Source organism: Apostichopus japonicus, chromosome 15 (assembly GCF_037975245.1).
Source record: "Apostichopus japonicus isolate 1M-3 chromosome 15, ASM3797524v1, whole genome shotgun sequence".
Taxonomy (NCBI): Eukaryota; Metazoa; Echinodermata; class Holothuroidea; order Aspidochirotida; family Stichopodidae; genus Apostichopus; species Apostichopus japonicus.
The window spans coordinates 24,298,618-24,322,543 of NC_092575.1; the positions used below are offsets into that span (position 1 = coordinate 24,298,618).

The 23,926-nt window shown below is 36.1% G+C and overlaps 2 protein-coding genes across 2 annotated transcripts in view; both read right to left on the minus strand.

Annotated features, from left to right (window-relative positions):
* LOC139980707 (adhesion G-protein coupled receptor G2-like) overlaps nt 1-23,926 on the minus strand; it is a 63,203-nt gene that overhangs the window by 35,652 nt on the left and 3,625 nt on the right. The window lies entirely within an intron of this gene.
* On the minus strand, nt 9,749-23,336 carry LOC139980714 (adhesion G-protein coupled receptor G2-like). Its single transcript, XM_071992576.1, has 10 exons — nt 23,199-23,336; nt 22,528-22,650; nt 18,283-18,405; nt 17,619-17,991; nt 17,196-17,428; nt 16,108-16,278; nt 15,294-15,409; nt 14,515-14,777; nt 14,160-14,229; nt 9,749-13,526 (listed from the first exon to the last, which is right to left on the minus strand). The coding sequence occupies exons 2-10, from the start codon at nt 22,591-22,593 to the stop codon at nt 13,034-13,036; spliced, it is 1,908 nt and encodes a 635-aa protein (XP_071848677.1). The 5' UTR covers nt 22,594-22,650; nt 23,199-23,336; the 3' UTR covers nt 9,749-13,033.

Here is a 23,926-nt window from a genome sequence, read left to right on the forward strand (position 1 = left end):
AGTTGATGGAAAATATCTGCATCGTTAGGTCAAAATCACATTTTACCGTAGCATATTGTATCGCCAAAGGATCATTTGAAAGATTATCGCACTGAACTAATCGTTTGTTATAAAGGAAACAACAAACATACATATAACTCAAATAGGAAACACCTTCAACATGACTAAGCCATGGTATTTGATTTCCAAAGCCGTGCAGGACCGTCTCAAGGAAGGGGAAGGGGGAGGGGGGAGGTGTTGAGATAGTTTTTGCCCGAAATTTGAAACCTTCCCCAAATTTTTGCACTACACGAACCGCATGAAACATGCTGATACTGGCGACGAGTATGGTTTTATTGAAATTGTCATTTGCAAGCAGGGGCGTGCCTATATAGATTATTTGGCACCTGGGGCGGATCATTCCTTTGTCACCCCTTGCAGGTGATGCCGTGATGGGAGAGGGGTCTAAGCAAAGGGGGAACCCTTTGAGAACTTTTTGTCTATGCAAGGTGGCTAGATGCAAACTGGTGCTTTCTTTGTCAAAGCTTTGTCGTACATCGAGATGCTACTGGAGCAGCACATGACAGAGTACCATAAGACGACATCAGAGGTAAACCTAAAAAAGTGTAACACCACCGAAGAGGTACTGACGGAGCTTCTAGGGGGGGGGGGAGCGGGAAACTTACCCTCGAGTTGAACGAGCAAAACCCAGTCACAAGAGAGTTCCTGTGGGGTTTGCTCATTTTGCCCCAAGGAGGGGCCCAGGTAACAATTACCCCGTCCAGAAGTTTATTAATTTTTGGCATCCGCCCGAATGGGTGGATGAGAGCAAATTTCAAATGGATCACGGTAATCGCCCAAAGATCACGGTCCAATCTTGTGGTTTGTGATTTATTACTTCAAGCGTTCCTGAAAAATATTCGCGAAAGAAAGCCCACATACCCCCCCCCCCCAAGAAAAAAAATTGTTCAAAGAAATATCAAATAGAATTGTGCACTCTAGGTCTACATTAGTGATGTGTCCTATAAGCTTCACGGTTCCCGTTGGAAATGAAATAGAATTTCGCGAGAGATGCTGACATAGATCGGCTACAATGCTGTTACAACCATACCCAGTTACTTAAATGTCAGTGTGTTTGTGTGTGTGTGTGGGGGGGGGGGGGGGTATTACTCTATTAATCTGAGGAAAATCGTAAACATGCAGTTGGTTAATGAAAAGATATAACTCTTTAGAGTTATATCTTTAGAGGAAAGAATTAGAATTATGGTATGATGTTAAATATTTCACTACATCATCCGCCTCCACGTTGACCGAAACCAAATCGTTGAGTTATGTAGGTCTACGTAGTGTAAATTGGATAGAGAGCTGCCATTGGTTTTGTACGTCCATTCATGTGGCTGTATACTTTGGTACCTAACTGTAGCTAACAGGAACGGTAAGCTCTGTAGATGGGATATCCCTGGACAGAGAAAATGGATTTCTATACCCAGATATTAATGATTAACTCAATGAACATGCCAACCTTATATGAGGTTGTACAAGGTTAGGTCAATATTATTATACCAGGGAGCTGACACGAACAGCTCCATGGGAATTGGCTGCCCTTCGTTGGTATCTTAGTAAACTGAAATATCAACGAAACCCTCTTATAGAACTTGCTCACAATGGCAACAATAGAAACTAATATATGAACCGATACAGTCCAGTGATCATATCTTTACACAATAACATGTTTACATGCTGAAGGGAACACCCCCCGATCATAAAGGTCAAAGAGTATGACTATTGCTGTCGTATTAATCCAACCCCTATGTGAAGAAATAAAAACCCCATGTAAAGATTAAACCACCATGTAAAGATTAAACCCCCATGTCAAGATTAAAACACCCATTTAAAGGTTAAAACACCAATGTAAAGATTAAACACCCATGTAAAGATTAAACACCCATGTAAAAATTAAAACACCCATGTAAAGATTAAACCACCATGTAAAAATTAAACCCCCATGTCAAGATTATAACACCCATGTAAAGCATTAAAACACCCGTGTAAAGATTAAACACCCACGTCTATAATAGCCCCAGCTGGATTGAAAACCTCACAAATTCTCCAACATTGTTCCATGAGCTGAAAAATAGGACATTTTTACAGCGAACTTTTTATAAAAAGGGGAGGGGCCACCGATTCCCCTTTGACACCTTCCATCGACGTCATAACATCTTTAAGTCAACCCGCCCCCACTCCCAAAAACATGGTGGTTACACACCTGACTGTTTACTCCTTATTCAACAAAGAATGACAACAGGACCACAGAGTCCCAGAAATCAGAGATAGGAGAAAGTAACCGAAATGGCTAAATATATTGTGACGTAACAGGAAACCGAAAACTACACTGTAACAGAAAACAATCCACTTATTTTGTTTTAAACTGAAATAATTGCTTGATATATTTTGGATTCTCTGTATAACAATAAGGATATTCCATCCTTTCAAGTGAGTTTTAAAGGAATTAAACGTCATGCGACGGTACCACAACTTCAGAATTTGTATAATTATGTTCCTGGGCTTCATCTTAACACCTATGATCATTCATATTTAACACTCGTATCATATAGCACTTGTTATGTGTCTCCAAATATTACATTAATACAATCACTAAAAAAATTAACCCCAATGTTAAGTTTTTTATTATATGCTTAGCATCTTAAGAAATAGAAGGGAAGGTTTCAAAAGATGTTTATCGCAGCCATGTAGGAGTCTCAGATAAACGTTTGCGTGAAATCTCAAATTATCTTCTTTTTTTCTAAGGCTATTGTATCTTTGTGTTTTTATTCATTCTGGAGGGAACTTAACACAATTTTAGAGTCTCTCTAAACTCCACATTACGATTGATACCGGCACATCCCGGCAAAACACAAGTTCTGAATATGGTACAACCTTGTCACAATTATTTTTTGAGTGTTGACTCTGAGATTTCCAGAGTATCTGCATTCACTTCACATGTCGAGTAACGTATTCAACCTAAGATGAGACTGTTATACTGATCTGAATAATATTTAAGTAAATTGTCTATATTGTGTGTATCTCATATGGCCTTATAGTCTTACAGATAATACTGGGGAAATAGTGAATAATGTAGCCGCTAAAACATTCCCATTCAAGAAACTGATCTTGTCTGGTAAAGTTTTGAATAGAATCAAATAACATTGTGACATTTGTAAAAAGTTCTCGTACTTTATGCTATCTACTAACATAGATCAAAATGCACTTGGTCATTGGAATATTAGATATTCTCCGTTCATTTTTTTATGTATTATTTTGTTGATTAAATGAAATACATTATATACAACCTATGGTCCTTGTTTTTCTAAGAGATTGGATCGAAAAATTGTCCGGCTCAAACTAAGGTTCAATACGGTTTATCTCACCGAGTAAACAACATTAATAACCAGTGTTGTACAGAAGGGGAAAAAATTAGCAATTGGCTCCTAAATGAAAAACCAGAATTCAAAAACGCATCGTGTTTCGATGATGTAACATGAGCAGCTTTCTTCTTTCATCTGACATAATGTATAGTGAGGTTGTACAACATACTTGATCTTAGTAATACAGTGTGATGTGACAAACAATAAATTCACAATGACACAGGCTGTACTGAAATGACCATAGACCTCAAAAACAGGCTTCTTGTACTAAATGTGATATATACATCAACATACTAAATATGACGTTTGTACTTGTTGTAATATTGTGTAAAACATTTGTTTGGACAATTTGACCCCTGGTGAACTCAAACGACCATTGACCTCCGCCCACAACATTAGGCTTTTGTACTCAATGTGGTACAATTACATACCAAATATGCGATCTTTCCAAGCTTCCCTTTGGGGTTTTTTTTTTTTGGAAAGTGCGTTAGTGTAGAGAGACAGGTAAAAGGGGAGTGAAGTAAATGCTTGGCGTTTATGACTTCAAATGACCTTTAACCTCCACTAAAAGCAATAAAGCCTCCTTAAATTTGATATGGTATATCTACAATATGGATATATCATGTTTACATGGTTTGCAAAATGTGACCTTTGATGACCCCAAATGACCATTGAAATCATACAAAGCATATAGGCTTCTTGTACTCAATACTGTTCCTATACATCTTAAATATGAGATCTGTCCAAGCTCACCTTCTTGAGATATCTTGTTTACAAGGTCTCACAACTTGACATCTGGTGACCCCAAATGATCTCCACGATGCACAATAGGCTTCATGTACTCAATGTGGTTCTTCTACACACCAAATATGAAATTTTACCGGCCTCCCTTTTTCAGATATCGTGTTTACAAGCTGGGCGTCACAAACGCGCACACAAATACGCCATCATGAAAGCAAAGGTGACGATTATCATCGAAACAACGTTAGGCGATAGCTTTTACACCTGTCTGATAACCATTATCAGTGTTGCAACTCAACTTAACATGTTTTATGAGGTGAAAAGTAGACCGTCAGGAAATAAAATATTCGTAATATTGTAATCTGATATCGAACATAAACCAATCACGGTTCACGAACCAGTGTTTTATTAGGATTTTGAAACGTTCGTCCCAGGGACACATCGCCTCGAAAATGGAATGCAACAGATAAAAGCTTGCATCCGCTCATACACTTCTTTGATAAAACCTCAGGCCAACGAGCTGTTATATGACCTTTATCAAGTGGAACATTTCTTTTTTTTTTCTTTTTTTTTTTTTTTTTACCACGCTTGGTATCTTTATTGGTAACATTCTTGTGCCAATTCGAACATATTTGAATACACTAAGGTCAAAAACCTTTTACAAGTAATGATAGGTACATACAAAAACCATGATGAATCGATATTAACTAACAGTATAGTGCAATTACTAAATGAGTCTTTTAACTGCTCGTAAGAAATGAAAGCTTTGCCTCTTTGCTTGAGTTCTTTCTCAAGTTTAATAGCAAATTTTAACTTAGATAAAAAATCTCTACATCTCATTTTCGTGTTCGAATTTTTCTTGCTGAAGATGAAGTACTTGAGATGAAAAATTAAGAAATTATATGGGTGATTTACAGAATAATGAAACCCAAAGCAAATGTCATTCTTCGAAAGTATAAATTGTCTGCCAAAAATAGCTTGCTCCACATCTAAAATAAAGTTCGATATAATAGGGCAGTCCCAAAACAGATGTAACAGGGTCTCGTCATAGCGGCCACAAAAGTGACATCGTGGGTTATCGATTTGCCCTATTTTATGACGGTAGTGGTTTGTTCCAATAATGCGATGGAGGAAGCGAAATTGAAAATATTGCATCTTGGAATCTCTGACAGAGCGAAACGGGGCTTGCAAAATTTTCTCCCATTGGGTGGCTGTGATATTAAAATAAAGATTCCATTTGGCTACAGCCGCAGGAGGAGTGCTAACACGAGTAATAAGGCTATTATAAATATGTTTAGAGACAGAGGGAATAAATTGGGGATATTCACTAGAGCTATCAACAATATCCTTGTAAACCTTCATCAGTCCATCCTTCCATGCTCTAGGGATAGACGAAATAATTCCATAGTAAACAGTAAATGGGCAATAATCTAATCTATACTTCTCTTTGAAACGCAGTATTGACAATGGACGATTGTCATTGTCAAACAGATGTTTCACCTGCCAAATACCTTTTTGGAACATTGAGTTGTAAAAAACCATCTTATTGTTAATTTTAATAAACGAATTGTTCCAAATTATCTGTTCACCATAGTTGGAATTAGGCGTAATAAAAGAGTGCAATGACCATGCATGGCAGACATCATAAATAAATGCATTACTAATATGAATGTCGTTTATTTTATAATTACAGTTAAACAATAGGGATTTGCCGTACTTTTTCAAATGAAAATCGAAAAACAGTTTCCAGTAGTTATCGCTACTGTTGTTATATCTGTTCACCCAGGTACACTTAAGGCTATAAATAAAATACTTAGTATGTGTGACATTTAGTCCACCTGAACTGATAGTACCAATCATAGAGGAACGGCGAATTTTTTCGGGTTTCCCACTCCAAATGAAACGAAAAATAATGGCATCTAGTTCTGTTATAAACTCGTGTGGGGGATTTGGAAGAATTTGAAAGAGATAAACCAACTGTGAAAGCCCAAGGGCTTTAACAATGGTAACTTTTCCAATTGGAGTAAGGTCCCTCTGCGACCAGACACCCAGTAAACGTTTGAGCCTCGAAAGCTTAGGAGGAAAATTCAAACTGAAAAGGTCTGATCTGTTATTTGTAAAAGAGATGCCTAATAAAGCAACAGGACCGTTAGACCAGTTCAACCCAAAGATGTACGGAACCATGGCTCCTTCTGTATGGAACGCCAAAAGGACCACAGTGACATGTGCCACTACTAATTTGACATGTACTACTACTAATTCGAAGTGTACTACTACTAATTTGAAGTGTAATACATGTAAAATGTCGCGTACTACTACTAATTCGAAGTGTAATGATACTAATTTGAAGTGTACTACATCTAAAATGTCGCGTACTACTACTAATTCGAAGTGTACTACATCTAAAAAGTCACGTACTACTACTAAATTGGAGAGATGGCGCTATTCACAATCTTTCCGATACCATGTCATCGAGTTGCGCATCTGCATTAAAATAATGATGAAGAAAACATTCTTCAATACTCTGTTGATTCAAATGTCTATTTTACAGTTTATACCTTTAAGGTCTGTGGCAAATATAGAAAATAGCATATAGTTAGGCACAGCTGGGGAATCAAAAGCATTCTTGACATTTCAATGACGGGGAAATTGCTGCTTGTGAATAATAGTGTGTATAACAATTTTAAGAGTTAAAAACTGGTGTATATGATATATATATATATATATATATATATATATATATATATATATATATATATATATATATATATATATATATATATATATATATATATATATATATATGTAAAAACTCGATGGACATGTCAAAAAATAGAAAACGGCGCCCAAACGCAAAATGCTGCTTTACATTCAGAAAAGACCGGTGAGGTGCTACTGTTAATGAGCTAAAGTTAGGCTTCCTAGACTTTTTCTATATGCTAGGCCAGGCTGCGGCTAGGATATAGTGTCTAATTTAAATGATATTCCAAAACTGCTACTTGTTTAAATTATATACAGGTCTAGTACCGTATGCATATTAGGTGTTCAAATGGCCTGAATATAGGCCTACTAAAGTACTAGGTCATGGATTAATTCCGAGCATAACTTAAGAGCCCAAATATACGATACCGTTAAAATTTAGATTTTGGCACAGTAATGTGTGTATATGCAGAGCTTAGTATGCGTAGGATTAGGAATATATATGTACGTGTCAGTCTTCCTGAATGTTCCCCTTCTCCTTGCCTTCATTACTAACACCATTGTCTGTGACCATTGGGCATTAGTATCATTACACTTCGAACTAGTAGTAGTACGCGACATTTTACATGTATTACACTTCAAATTAGTAGTAGTACACTTCGAATTAGTAGTAGTACATGTCAAATTAGTAGTGGTACATGTCACTGTGGTCCTTTTGGCGTTCCATACTTCTGTGTCTGTCTACCTAGTGGGAAAAGGGAAGATTTTTCCATATCGACTTCGACAGTGGGTCACAGTGAATAAAAAGTAACGTCTAAAGAAGGTGTCCGTCAAATCTGCGACTGGAAAACAAAAGGACTTTACTGCTCAACAAACTTATATGGACGACCATCTGCAAGTCTCCACTGACCTCTCTGGAAGCGTAGCTTGGTGCCGTTTCTGTAGAGATCCGATACCTTGGTTGCCCACTTCTTCTTCTCTTTCAAATCTACTGGCGTAAGGTCATCAGTTATGAAAAAGGTGTCTTGTTCCAGCTTCTTTCTAGCATTTCGGAGAATAAACAACTTATCTTGAAAAAAGGAGAGTTTTACCAGAATGTGGCGATTTCGGCCCTCAACCGGTCTGCCGTCTCTATGGGCCCTTTCAATGATACAGTCTGGCTTGCCAATCTTATCAAACACCGATTTGGCTATCGCCAAACATTCTTCATCGTTTTCAGTAGTGTAGCCGACAATACGAAGATTGTTTTTCCTCTAGTAGAGTTCTTGCCTGTTAAGAAGCATAGAATGTGTCTCGTATTGACTCTCCACGTTTGAAATTCTGTCGTTGATTTCTTTGCATTGTTTTCTGATATCCTGGTTTTCAGCTTTAAGACTTGCGATTTCCTCGGCATGTACTTTTAGTTCTCTCTGAAAATCCTTTTCGAGGTTACGTAATTCAGCTGAGACTCCTTTGATAGCTTTTTCAATGGCTTTGTTCAGCCTCTCTGTAAGGTCTGATTGTGTGCCTTCCTCCTCGTCAGAAACCGAGTTGGCAGAATCGCGGAAGTCATACCTATGATGAGCCTGTTGTCTAAGCGGAGACAGCGTAGTCTGTGTTAAGGTACGGTTCTGATTGGTTTCGATTTCTCCTTGTTTCTTCTTACCCCCACTGGCTTTCCGTGCACCACGTACCATTTTGGTGAGACAAATTGTTGGTTTTCAAACAGGAGAAACTTTAAAGCGGTTATGAAGACATTCGAGTAGAATAATCGTGAAATTCACGAGCCCAGATTAACCTAGAGTGTTGTCATGTCAAGGTTGATACAATATCCAATAAAGTGGAACATTTCTTGATCCCATTGCTGTCAGCTATGGAATTAAACTACTTAGTATGGTAGAGGTCTTTATCCACACAAATAATGAAAAACAATGAAAACATAGCTGCAGTGTAAATCAAACAAATGTATAAATTAGAATGTTCACCAAAGCTGATGTTTATCCTGTTCTGGTCAGCAACGCCTAAGCTTTTTACAATTCACTGAACTATTTTCCATTCCCTAAAGCATGCTTCCTGACCCTCTAGCCATGTCTATTCGAATTTGCAATTAGACGGTCGTAGTGATTTTCTGTTATATTTACAGATTGATAGACACAATTGAAAACAAAAGATTAATTGTAATGTGATCCCAAAGCTATAGTAAACTTTCCAACATTTCGGCCCATGCAGCCGGTGCACAGTTCTCGGTTAACAGATTTAAATAACATGAGCCGATGAGAGCCATTCAAAGGCGTTTCTCATTATAGGGAAAGGCATATGGAACGTCAGTCTTTAGTTGTTACTCACCATCACGCAGGATCCGTCGTTTAGGCACATTTGTACAGTCTAGGTACTTTGAATAGATGCGACAAGCATGTTCTAACCTTTATGCCATACTTTGTTTTGTACTGGGGAGAGGGCGGTCGTAATAAGTTTCTTGACTGTGATATTACTATAATGGTATTCTTGTAGGGGAAATAAGTTGAAAGATTTGTTTTTTTCATATATTGGTCTAGCTCCAAAGATATGGAAACAAAGCAAACCAACATTGAACTAAATAACTCCACTGCATGAACAAACCGAAATTGTAATGAAACCAGGCATATAGGTATCATATTTTGAAATGAAATTTGCAGAGCCACCGACAACGGGTTGTGGGCGGGGCATGGCCTCAATAATTTCAAAGCAATGATTTCCAAATAAACATATTTTAACATGTAAAGTTGTTGAATTTTGACAATTCTTGGCCTCGGGCTGTTTTGCCCACACCACGCCCCACAAATAAGAAACCCGTATCGGTGCTCTGATTACCAAATTAAAGGAGGAATGTAAAAATCTACTTCTTTAACGTATGAAGCGATGCAGAAAGTATGACAATAATCTAATTTAGTTGTCCATGTATCATACACCATGAAAAATTGAACATTGTTTCTCTTCATCAAATGAAAGTTGAAAGAACAAAACAAACACAGACATTCTATAAAGAAACTAGGTGAAACAATGGAGTTATCCAGGTTTACTTTACTTGTATATAAATCTGAGTAAATAGTCAAATAACGTTTGTATAAATGCTAACACGATGAACATATTTTTAATGCAAAATGCACAACATGATACAGTCTATGGAAAGTGGTTATCAGAAGATTACATACACTCAAATAGCTGTTCTAGCTATTGTTTCCTGTTATGAACTGATATTACACCCCCTCCCCATCCCATTCCCTCTAGTAGCATTCATTAACAACATACAATAAATAAAGATTTAATATTCGAACTCTTCAATAGCCCTCATCACAACTTGCACAGTGTTCAATAGTCACTTCCGTGCTCATAATTGGGATCATGATAACTTCAATGTTTTAGCTTGAATCTTGGTAACCATATTTGCATTTCCACTTCCTCCAATCTCACATTTTTAATGTACAACATACATTCTATGAAAGTTATTATCAAATGATTACATACACAATAGCTTTTGAACTTATTGTTTTGCTTTTATGAACTGATAATACTGATAATGCTGCCTCGCCCTATCCCCCTCGCCCAACCCCCGCCTCCTCCCCCCAAGTCTACTAGCATTCTTTAACAAATTAAGTAAACATGAAGATATAATGTTAACACACTCAAGTACCCCTTTAACACATCAATCAATTTGTCAGTACACTGTTCAATATGAAAATAATAAATACATAAGAAGTGTAAAAGTGAAATTAAAGTTTATAGGAGAAAAATCTTTACACCTGCCTCCCTACAATTCTTCAGGCATTCCTTACAGTAAAAATTAAGATGTATATGTAAATGCAATAATCAATATGAACATAATAGTAATAAACCAAGAAGTTGAAAAATTAAAAAAACTGATAACAGGAAAAACCTCAAACCTTGTTATATTCTCTGTGTATATTTGGCTATTTTTATCAGCTGAACCAGGGTACATTTTTTGTTATTGAAGTGAAATGAAAAAAAGTATTGCTTTATGCTGATGATGCTACTTACTCTTGAGATGATGGATGCAAAATTTAGTTAAAAAAGATCTTATTCACATAAAATAACTGAGGATGTAATATTGTGAATAGATTCCTCACTTAGTATTACTGCATGACGTTAGTATGACGTTATATTTACCAGTAGGGTCTCGTTATGTGTTACAGTTTACTCACTATAGAAATGATTTCTGTACATAATTTTAATTACATCCTGTAGCTTTGGAGGTATTTTAGTTAGGTTTGTTATGGATCCTTCTGCTTCTGATCTAAATAAATGGTTAGAGCAATGATCTCTTTATATATATTTACTTTCTTCTCTCTGACTGTTCTTGTAGTTTTATCAAGAGTGCTTACAATCTTCCATGCTGTAGCTTATCTATGAGCATCCTCTCTATATCAAGATTGCAGCAGAGCCTGTCACAATCACACCATGGCCAGTCGAGTTTTAACTTCCACTGAACATGTATAATAAAACACTCTGTGTTCATGATTGGGAAGATCACTATAGCATACCTCCATTTTGGTTACCCTATTTTTATTTTCACTGCTTCTACGTAGACGTACTCCCAACCAGGATATTTTACATAAGTTTTGTTTCTAACGCAGACTTTAATAACATGTCATTAGTATTTACCCAAAACTTTTCGCATGAAAAATATACTCCTAATTATTGCAAGACATATAGAAGAGTTCCTTAAAATACCATTGTGTGTCTTTAAAGGGTTTAATGGCACAAATTAAATATTGCAGTTGGTTTTGAGCTACCATTTCTTGAATCTTTAGTGTTTGTTAATGGCTATCCTCTGTGACAGGGAAATGAAGACGTTTTAAACCTATTTCATTTGAGTTAAAGCAATGTCTCTGCTGTTTTGGAAATTTGAAAGGACTGTCAGGTTCTGTTCTAAAAAAAAAAAAAACATTTCATTTACATAAGGCAATTCTAACTCCCTTAAAAGTGATTTTTTTCAACACAATATTGGCAAACTTGATATTTGAGTATTCATTTACTTTCTCTTGAATGTGGAGAAAATGCAGTCGTCGTCATTGTCGTGGTCATCATCATCATCATCATGAACATCATCATCAATCAGTATTTATAAAGCACTGATATTGTGGACCACTTCAAAAGCGCCTTGAATGAGAAAGGTTTTAAGCTGTTTCTTAAAACTGTTCAGGGAGTGGAACTGTCTGAGTTTATGTGGAATGTGATTCCATTAACGAGGGTCAATTCTAACAAAATGCATGACCACCGTAAATCCATTGAATTTGAAGCAAGGTTCAATAAGGAGTTTAGCATGTTGAGAGCGGAGAATATGAGTTGGCTTGTGAGAGGAGATAATGATCACACAGATATTGAGGTGTTTGCTCATCCAAGTATTTGATAGTTGATTCTTTGTTGAATTGGAAACCAGTGAAGGTGATATGGTGCTGAGAATATATGCTTAGGTTTTATCATGTTAAGAATAATTCTAGCTGCACTCTTTTGGACAACCTGAAGCTTGTTTATTCAACATTTGTGAAGGCCAGCTAAAACACTATTACAACAATCTAGACGAGATGTGACAAAAGCATGAACCAATGTTTCATCAGTTCTGATATCAAGTGACTTTAATATGGCATTGATGTTGTGCAAGTGATGGTATGCTGCCCTGCAGATTGATGACACATATATGATACCCAGGTCACGTACAGATGATGAGCTCTCAACAACATCACTCCCCACTTGTATTATAGAGACCGGGATCCTCTCCTTAAAGTATGGAGGAGTTAAAACAAGTAGATCAGTCCTGTCATCATTCAGTTTGTGGTGGCTAACTTTCATCCATAAACATAGGTTCTGAAATACACCTCTCAATGGTGCTGAATGACGTCATGTTCACCACTGTTATTATCTAAGTCGAAGAACAAATGGTTGTGATCCACATACATATGAACATCCTAGGTTGTGATTCATACATGTAACTGCTATAGTAGAGAGTAGTTGGTTGCGATGAAACATTCTTCATCACGCTTGTCATAAACATACACTTCAAAATTACAGCTTTAGCATGTGGACAATGATGAGATGAGGGCTGCATTTAACAAAGCAACTGACCATGCAGAACGTGAAGGAAAAAATGCAAGAAATGTAAACTTTGCAGTTCCCACTTGATATTATAGGAGACAAAATCGAAACCAAAGGATTTATTTGGTTGCAGATGTAGACGGATTGTCCATACTATCCATAGGTATGTTAGATCGACTACTTGACCCGTGCTGTGAAGATGGCAAGCTTCTCGCCGTAGCCTGTCTGGTAACCTTTGTTTGCGTAGAACCCGTTCTCTTAAATTTTACTTTAAATGCAGGATTGGCCACACACAATAACAGGAACATTAATATGCCCTGCATTGAGATGAAGAAACAGTAGAGATAATCAAATATAAGAGTTTTGGTATCGACGGCAGCAGAAAATCCGAAAATCCAAGACAGACCGAGTACGAACCAGAAGAGTATTGCGTGGCGGACTCGCTTGATGATCTCATTGCGTTTGGCGTTTTTGGCCGTTTGGCTGACCATGAGAGGGCGGCAGAGTATTTTACGAATCACCCAGATAAAGATGATGAAATTAAACACAAACATGGCACCCACTTCTGTCAGAAAACCAAAGTAGAGTGCATAACCAGGATGGATGAAGCAGCTTTGGAGAGGGGAAAATAGATATAGAGAAAAAAGATGCAAAACATAAATAATAGAATTAAGATTGTTAATTTCAAGACCAGATATTTTAATGCAACTAGGCACTTACATCGGTTAATAAAGATGTAATAACCGAATATTTATCGTACGTAACACTTATTAAATCAATATTTCAATGTCAATATGTATCATAACAGAAAGATTTCAGCAACCTGTGGCATAAAATGGATTTTGTGCACGTTTGTCGTAAATTGGAATATTACATCACAATCAGGAAAATAAATTCTTTCACCATTTACGCCACATTGGAATATTACATCACAATCAGGAAAATAAATTCTTTCACCATTTACGCCACGTATCCCGGCCCCAACACCCTCCTCCACCGTCACCACCACCACCACTTGCCCAACACCCTTCCCTTTTTGCTAGTAAATTAAATTGTGTCGGTCATTGCATGCTAATTAAAGGGGACACAAAAATTGGATTCACATTGTCTTCTTGAATCAAATCTAAGATAAAGAACTGGTAGCAACGAGCACCCTCGGTATATAACATCACCATAGCCATGTGGCTTACACCTCGTAATATAAAGAAGAGAGAGGCTGAAAAAATCAAACTGTCTGAGACTTACTAGCTCGCAGATTGGAAATCAGTGCTATTGTCGAGGAACACCACAAGAAGAGCACAAGCGGCCGGTAATCCTGATTGTAACAACAACAAAAACAGTCAGAAACATGATGATTTTTAAAATTATATTTCATTATTTAATTGCTAAACAAGGTTCCTTTGGTGACCAAAAAATATGGACCACAAGTCGAAGTTTGACCAATTGTCAATTTTTATGTTTGGGTAGTACTCTATGGACCATTCTCCATTACCTATTTAAAGTAACCGTCCATTCGATACGGTCAGTGGCATTCTGTCGGAATCCTTCGATCGGATTGCAACCCATTAAAAAGTTATAAAAGTCCCTAAAACTAACTTACCATAAGCTAGTAGACAAGCTATTGGTATAAAGTGTCGAACGGTGGTCCTTTCAGTTTTGAGGAATAAATAGTACATGTTCACAGCTTCTGCGGACATCCAAGCCAAAGTAGAAAGACAGAAGAAATGGATGATCACTGAGGCTAACGTGCAATAGATATCCTTCCCCACTGCTAGAGGGCTCAGTAGGAAGGCGATGTAGAAGCCCAGTAGAGATAGACAAAGGTTGATGTGGATATGAGTTGGCTGCTTCGACCTGAAAGATCTAAAATAAAAGAAGCCTAGCATTACATAAAATATTAAAGATAGTCTTTTAAAGTTAGTAAAGACCTTCAGTGATTTCCTGTTATTAGCATTGAAGCTACTTGAATCCCAGTCGAAGAGACTCGTGAGATGATGATGATTAACAGTTACAGTCGCAATGTAAGGTGACTGGGGTTACGGATGGGTCAAGTTGCTTAGTTGTGTGCCCAGGCTCTATCTTGGGTGACATTTGTACGATGTAAGAAGTAAATACGATATCGAATCTCAATAGAGAAAGACAGATCTTTATAAATGTCGAACATATGAACATGTTACATTAATTTACATTAAAAAACACATTAAGACAATCATCTATGCCGGTATTCATGGCATTCGTAACATTTTACTACGACAGTTAAACTAACGATATTGGTCTGAGTCAATATTGTAAGATGGCGACAGAAGTAGCACTGAAGAGGGGATGTGATGCTTAATTCAAACGTCATATATGATAGACTTCATGTGCTCAGTAACTTACTTTAAGGAGACAAAGACTATCAGACATCCTACCAGAGCTAATCCCGAGATTATCGATCCGATCAAAGTAACATAGTATAAAGCAACTTGATCCTCCACGGGTCCCTTACGAACTCTCTGTTGAACAATAGAAAATATAAACGGATTTACTCAACGTTGGCCATTGCCTCATGTTAAGTCATGTTGTTGTACAGTTTATATGACTTACTTCACATGTGATTGCATGTATGGTTTTCCAAGAAACGCTGGTGCGGATGACTTTTCGCCTTAATGCGATGAAGTTGTGATGATTTAGATGTAGATTTAGATAAAGTCGGTTACATTGTTCATTTCGCTTGATTATATGATATCAAATTAAGATATGAAAGAAGTACTTTGAAGACGGTTATATGAACCATTTGCTGTAAAAGCTCAAGTCTGAGCAAATGTTTGCATGTTCAATGGCATTTAAAAGTGTACAACAATAAAGACGAAGAAAGTATTGTATGAAATTTTCATATAAGCAAACGAGCCTGCTATTTGATTAATTGATTAATTCTAATTAAATCTAAAGTTTTCTGTTCAGATTGATTTATTGATTATTCCTTTAAAGATATACCTTAATTATATTTTATTTTCACTTTGAATGACCATTGTCTTTTCATGATTTGCCGATTTGCTCCTTCTTATAGTAAATCACCTATCATTTACGTGTGCATTGTGCAGTTTGTGTGTGGATATATTATGGGTGAATAGATGTACACATGTTTGCAGGTGTCACATCTGCTTCCAATACAATAACAAAAGTTGAAAAATATAAGATAATAAATGCTTACAATAAGGATAGCAAAACTGCCCAGCCGATCACATGAACACATGGTAAGGTCACGATTATCGTGGAACATCCTCTTACACCCGTCTTTTGTCCAAAACCCTTCCCCGGTGTTTTCATTATAACTCCAAACAACACAGTCCTGTGCTTCAATAGTTTCTTCTACACTTATTTTCTGCAGTGAAAAATAGGCTCATAACATTACTTGTCACAGAATATATTCATATGTTACTTAATGTTATCTTATGAACTTCATTCCTAAAAGTCTAATTCTGAAAATAATAGGGGAAAATAAATCAAGATAAGAATTATTTTTTCGTCAGTGTGCATCTATTATATCACAACTATATTTGATCCAAGTGCATACTGACCGATTTTAAGAAAACTCAATTATCAATAACTTCCAGACGTACAACTATCCAGAGATACAACTTTAATCCAAATTTTACTCGAACACGAAATGAGTAATTCATCTGTACACATCCATAACAAGAATTACTTTATTGTGAGCCTTTTTCAATGCCTCCTTCTGAAGAAATGCCATGGCTATCTAGTAGTACCTTGCTTCTTTAAACAAGCTAATTCTATATTTATTTGCTTCATGTATTGTGGTCATATCATACCATACATACCATATATATGTATATACGATAAAGAAATGTGTACTCCAAAAGAAAATATTATTAGACAAAAGCAAAGAAATAATATATGACTCATAATTGACAAATAAGGAATACTGTGTTAGAATATATATAGATATATATATATATATATATATATATATATATATATAAATAAATAAATAATATATATATATATATATAAATAAATATGTAATATAAATACATAATATGTATAGTTTGCTGCCATTTTGAAATTTGTGAAACAATTACCGTCAAAGTTGGCAAAACTTTCACAGACATGTAACTACATATGTGTAGATAATTCTAATTAAGAATTAAGTTTTGGGATGAGCGTTGTGGACTGTATTTGTACCATTAAGCTTTTAAACGTGCAGATTGCAGAGTTTTACAGATAAAGATATTTATATGATTGGGACTTGCAAACTCTTTTCACACGGAATCATTTTACCAGATTTGATAGGAATGTTGCAATCACATGTGAATCCTGAGGGAGTTTTACGATGCTGGTATTCTCAGTTCGTATAATGGCGGAGATGATTTGACTTGCAACCTTTTCATTTACTGTGGACTTATCTTCCTCTTCAATATTCTCTTCTGCCTCTGTCGGCATTGATGGTCTGAACAGAACGTCATTACCATAGATTATGAAAGTTACTGGAACAGCTGTCAACTCGACACCAGCTGGAATTGGAAAAATTTATATACAGTTTTACTATACTTAAAATGAGCTACCTTAAAATTAGTTAACATCATATTTGAATTATTTCCAATTTTCCTTCATATTAATGTACTAAAGAAGTATCATCCTTTTGCAAAACTGGTTACGTAACTGCTGTAAAGTATCACTGATGTGTAAAAGAGACTTTCTTACCTCTTCCAAGCAAGTCTAAAACCGTTGTTGGTACCGATATGGATGTAGCCGTTCTCTCGAGAGGTATCGCGTCTCCATCAGAGAATAGTCGAGTATTACCTTCTTGAAGAGAGCCATCGACTAACAGTGTCTCATTTTCCGGCAATATATATGCATAAGCTAAGCTACTACCGACACTCCTTGCATCTATTTTAACCGCAGTTACCCCAACGTTGTCAAGAACTGTGGAGAAATTTCCATCATTTGTCTGAAAATTTGTGATTTGTCCCTCTAATGCAGCCACAGCCCTTCCTCCTTCAATCATGCCATCCTCTAATACATCTCGGTCTAGATTCATAAGATTGTTGATGCTTCTTACCACTGGGTCCGTCACCTATAACCGAGAAAAAAGAAAATTGAATAAACGCAAAATTACTGTAGATTGTACTTGAATTATATTTTTATACGTGACATCCTCTATTATGTCTCTCCCCTCTCATCATCATTCCCGACACATATTCCCTTTCCCACCCCATCCCAATTAACCATGGCACCGTTCCAAACTCAAGCCATACATGACTCCGTATATTTCTGAAGATATGATGGCGAGTTGCTTGTGATTCTCATTTACCCCACACTTAGCATATGCACTATATTTCATAAGACAGTTTGTTGATCTGCTTACGTTAATAGAGGCCTCTCCTGCTCTCACGACTGACTCCAGATATGAGATGAGCAACTCTATCCTCTGTGGATCTTCTTCCAAAAAGTCTTCATCATCCGATATTTCTGCTATCGATTCTGAGGACTGAGGAATACCCGGGCAATAATGTGATAAGAATCGACAATGGTTAACAATATTATTCCTCACCAAATTATAAGAATGCTTATTAACAGAAAACACACCTTGGAAAATTCAAGTTATGTAAGATGTCCCAAAAGAGGGTCACCAAACTCCCCCCACACACCTTATCAACACTTCAGTACAATATGACCCACCCCTCTCCGAGAGAAAGCTCAACTTTGTCCATATATTTCAAAATGTTTTTGTTATCAAGCAACGTTTTGTTTTTCGGAGAAATTAAAAACGAAAGCAGCATTAAAAAAGTTTACGACGGAAGTTAAAACTTACATTAATAATATCCATGAGTTCATTTTCAAGCCCCGTCGCTAAAGTAATGAGAGAAAACGTTCATATCAGGATATAACTAGTTCTGAAACATTTGGGGAAGTGAGCGTAATGAAAACAACCAATAAATCATAATAAGGGGATTTATTGGAACCCTTCTCTGATAAATAAATAAATATATATATATATGTGTGTGTGTGTGTGTATACATATATAGAGTTGGTTGGTTGGCGTCTATCTTGGCGCAGAATGCTCTATGTCTGGTTGACAGAGCGGAATATATGTTGAGGCTAGTGGAACACTAGTAGTTGTAACACAGTAGTTGTAACCCTGAGTTTCACGCGTTGAGCGATCATCAAATATATATACATGTACGTATATATATATATATATATATATATGAAAATCGTAATGAGTTGGAAAATCAAGAACAGTGAAAAAACTTTCAGCCTCCACCGGGATTCGAACCACGGGCCTCCCGCTCTGTACGCGGACACCCTAACCACTAGGCTATGGACGCTGATTGTATGTCCAGAGGTTCGAAACCGGTAAGGAAGATCGTAATTCCACTGTAGGCGTTTGTCACCTATATCGAACAATACTAGTTCTGTTTTTGGTGACATATTTTGCCCTACTCTAGAGATCAAACATGATGCTATCCAACTCGAAAATCATTTGTGATTCCTAAAGCCGGATCTCGAAAGAGATACTTTGAACAGACTTTATATATATATATATATATATATATATATATATATATATATATATATATATATATATATATATATATATATATATATATAAACATATATATATATCTATATATATATATATATATATATATAGATGTTATGCGCTATCGACCGATTTGCGCCATCGATCGATAGCGCTGCGCTATCTATGGATCCGTCGTTAGCGCAAGCATCGGTAGATCGCGCAGGTATCGATCGATGGCGCAGGCAGATCGACGGATTGTATGTCTATTTTTGATAATGACAATGTTTTTTTCAGGATGACGCCAAGTGCTGTTTAATGGACACATCACCGATTTTTCTAAAAATTACCCGTTTAATTACCATTTTCTATGTAAATATTTATGATAAATTCAATAAAATGTTATCAATTGATAGTGATACAATGAGTTCCAATAAATTGGTTGTATCATGGAGATAACCTAAATCCATTGCTGAATCAGGCATATGTATCAGGTTGTATCATATGTCTTCAGGCCTTGGTTCTAAGAAATCTGCTAAATTACTGATGTGATTGGGCCAACAGTGACTATCGACCTCATATAGTACTGATATATAGTGACGATATTCGTAAACATGGAAAAAGAGCCAGCTTTTCGAGAACACATGCAGGACACCGTCGACCGCCAAGCTGCTTCAACAAAGAGCCCAGTCATCAGCGCGGAGAAGTACGATGCCATAAAATCTCATCTTCTTCATCCAAGCATCAAGGTGGACTCGCACTTCCGACATTGGGTCAAAACACGGAATTTTCAGATTGTCGACCTTCCTGGCCTTGAGGGAAGCGCCAAGTTCCTGCGAGTTGTCCATGCTGAAAACGTGTTCGATGTCGTAAAGGGTATTCACGTAGACGAACTCAGTCTACGTCAAGGGTATTCACGTAGACGAGGCCTGCAGTTCCCCTTTAAATCTCATCCTACACGACCCACGAACTATCGATTGATAGCGCAGCGCGATCTACCGATGCTTGCGCTAACGACGGATCCATAGATAGCGCAGCGCTATCGATCGATGGCGCAAATCGGTCGATAGCGCATAACATATATATACATATATATACATATATATATATATATATATATATATATATATATGTATGTATATATATACATATATATATATATACATATACATATATATATATATATAAATATATATGTATATATATATATATATAAATATATATATATATATATTTATATTTATATATATATATATTTATATATATATATATATATATATATATATATACATCTGTATATACATCTATGTACATCTATATATATATATATATATATATGTATATATATATATATTTATATTTATATATACATATATATATATATATATATATATATATACATATATATATATATATATATATCCCATACTGAATATTATAAACGTGTGCTCGACCGATCTTGTCAGATAACCCTTTGCTGTAACACCTTTTCAGTCGCTAAGTAACAACTCCAAAGTCATGACACAGCCGTATCTTTGAGTAAACAAGTGTAGGTGTCTAGCTACGTGCTAATATGTATATTGAGAAAAGAACAGCAACGTACACGGTTACCTATACTACGTCGTGTGTTAACAGAGTAGTGAACGTTTGTTTGAAGCAACTATACGAATAAGATTGACTAGGACTTGTGAACAATAAGGAAATGTAAGGCATTTCACCTTAGCTGCAAATTAAACTCTGGCATAAATTTATAAGATACCGAGTAATGGTGGTATCATATTGACATTACTAAAAACATCAATTTAATTGCTGTATGAAAATAATATCTAAATCAGAAACAAATTAAAAAAATCAGAGACGAAAACAAAAGGAAGAAGAAACTAAATTTGTAGATTAAACATCGAAACAAATCGAGAAAGGCAATTTTGGGAATTTTATTTTTGAATTTAGTGTCTCTTCTCGGCCACCGTACTATATGAGTGTTAATTTTCATGTTACTAATGATGTTTGTTTTTGCTGTGACACTGTTGATATAAAACAAAAACTATAAAACTTGTGCTGTGCAGTATATGTATACTTTGGACTTTAAAACTGTGTAATTACATGACAAATGGCATCGGACTATGGAATCCTTGTGTTTATGATTAATTCACGGCTGAGTAAAGATTTGATTTTCAAAATTAACATCTTCTTTACTAATCTTTACGTATGCCAAAATGTGTGTCGCTATGTGAATCATAGAATAAGTACACATACGCGATTATCCACAGAAAAGGATAATGCAACCTATACAGAAACAGTACACATGTAATAGCAGTGTCCACACAATATCAGTGTATGTACACAATTACGGTAAATATTTAATAACAGTATTAATGATATATCCGAATTCATGTACTAACCGTACATATGAAATAAAGCATGCTATAACTGTATATACTTAATACAATTGCAATATCCATACGATAACAGGACACATGATATTGACATAATGGATGAAATAACAGCAGTGGCGTAGGAAGGTACTTTTGAGTGGGGGGCTGAAGACTGATGGCCAGCCTGAGGGATGGGTCTAAGGGGAGGGGGTATCCCCCTCCCCTTTGGAATTTTTTGCATTTCCAGGTGGCCTCAGATGCAATTTGGTACAATATAGCACACTTCAACACCCACTCCATTTTGTAAACTTAATTTTGTATTTTCACCTGGCCTTAGATGCAATTTGGTGCTCCAAATGAGATTTTTTTTTCTCATTTGGAAATGAAAAAGGGGTTTTCTGACTTGCGAACCGGGGGGCGGAATGATACTTCCGCCCCTCCACATTTTTCACTGGGGGCTGGCGCCCCCAGCCCCCCCGGTTCCTACGCCCTTGAATAACAGTATGCATTTAATAAAAGTATACATGTAATAACAGTATACCTGCAATAACATCATGTAAGTAATAACAGTGTGCATGTAATAAAAGTATACATGATATAACAGTATGCATGTTATAACAGTATACATGTAACAACAGTATGCATGTAATAAAGGTATACATGTAATGAAAGTATACATTCAATAACTCTATAGGTCAGCAAATTCACTTACCTTTACAAACATCTTCGACTTTCTCGTAGTCTTCTCCGCAGTTGCAAAGAACGTCAACACCGCCATCACTCATGCAGACCTCTGTTGTTTTATTGCATTTGTCGTTAAGACCACATATTCTAACTGTTCAGAAAAGGAATTTCAGAACAACTTAAACAAATCTATCCTCATACATATTGGGCGTTTGGTATGATACATAGATACACTCAAGCAAAGGCTGGAACACAAAAGAATAGTTCCCTCGTCACTACATATATCAGGTTGACCCCAATGGCTACCCCAGCTCATAAAAATCAAGGCTGTGATCACGTGACTATTATGATTATTTTGCCTGATGATCTAACATTGAGTGACGTCACCACGATTGATCGTGTCCAGGTTTATATATCAAGGGAGAGAGTTCTTCGACAACTACGGGAAAAATACTTTATCTTTATTTTACAAAAGACGTTGTTTGCTTCGATATGGTTTTTGTTTTGGTCGGGCACGCCCAATTTTCAAATTGTTCTTTTTTTTCCCTGTAAGTATTCTTAGAAAATGAGAAGACATTTTTAATCCCATATATACTCTGACTGATTAAATTATTCTATAGAGGACTGCTTTTGTAGAGCTGTAACACCCCCTTCCCTCCCCAACCAGCCTTATTATGCTTGGTTAAAAGTAAGGCTTACCACAAGAGTAGGTAACCTCTAAGTACTTTTGGATGGTTCGGCACGGATCACCAAAAACATCATTAGTCGCTTCCACAGAGCAACTAGTTTGGTTTTCACACTCTTCTTTAACGATTGATAGTGAATTTTCTGCTTCACAACCATCCACTGGGGGCTCCTGATTTGAACAAAAATGAACATAGATTATAACATAAATGAACACAGATGAATGGACATGATTAGCTGCTCTTAATAAAAGCTCTATCTTTATTTGATGTATTTCATAAGAGCTCTATCTTCATTTGATGTATTTCATAAAGGCCCTATCTTTATTTGATGTATTTTGTAAGGACTCTATCGTTATTTGATGTATTTCATAAAGGCTCTATCGTTATTTGATGTATTTCATAAGGACTCTATCGTTATTTGATGTATTTCACAAGGGCTCTATCTTTATTTGATGTAATTCATAAGGGCTCTATCTTTATTTGATTTATTTCATAAGGACTCTATCGTTATTTGATGTATTTCTCAAGGGCTCTATCTTTAAATTTCCTTTCCTTTCCTTAAATAATAATTATAATAAAAGCATATAAAGTGCATGCTGAGATTCAACTAATATGTAAATAATACTACATAGCAATATCTGAATATAAACCAAGCTAATGAGAGTGTGGGTAGTACATGTAATGCTTAATGGAAAAGAGAGGAAAGGAGGATGTAATTTTATGTCAAGAGAAAACGTTTAG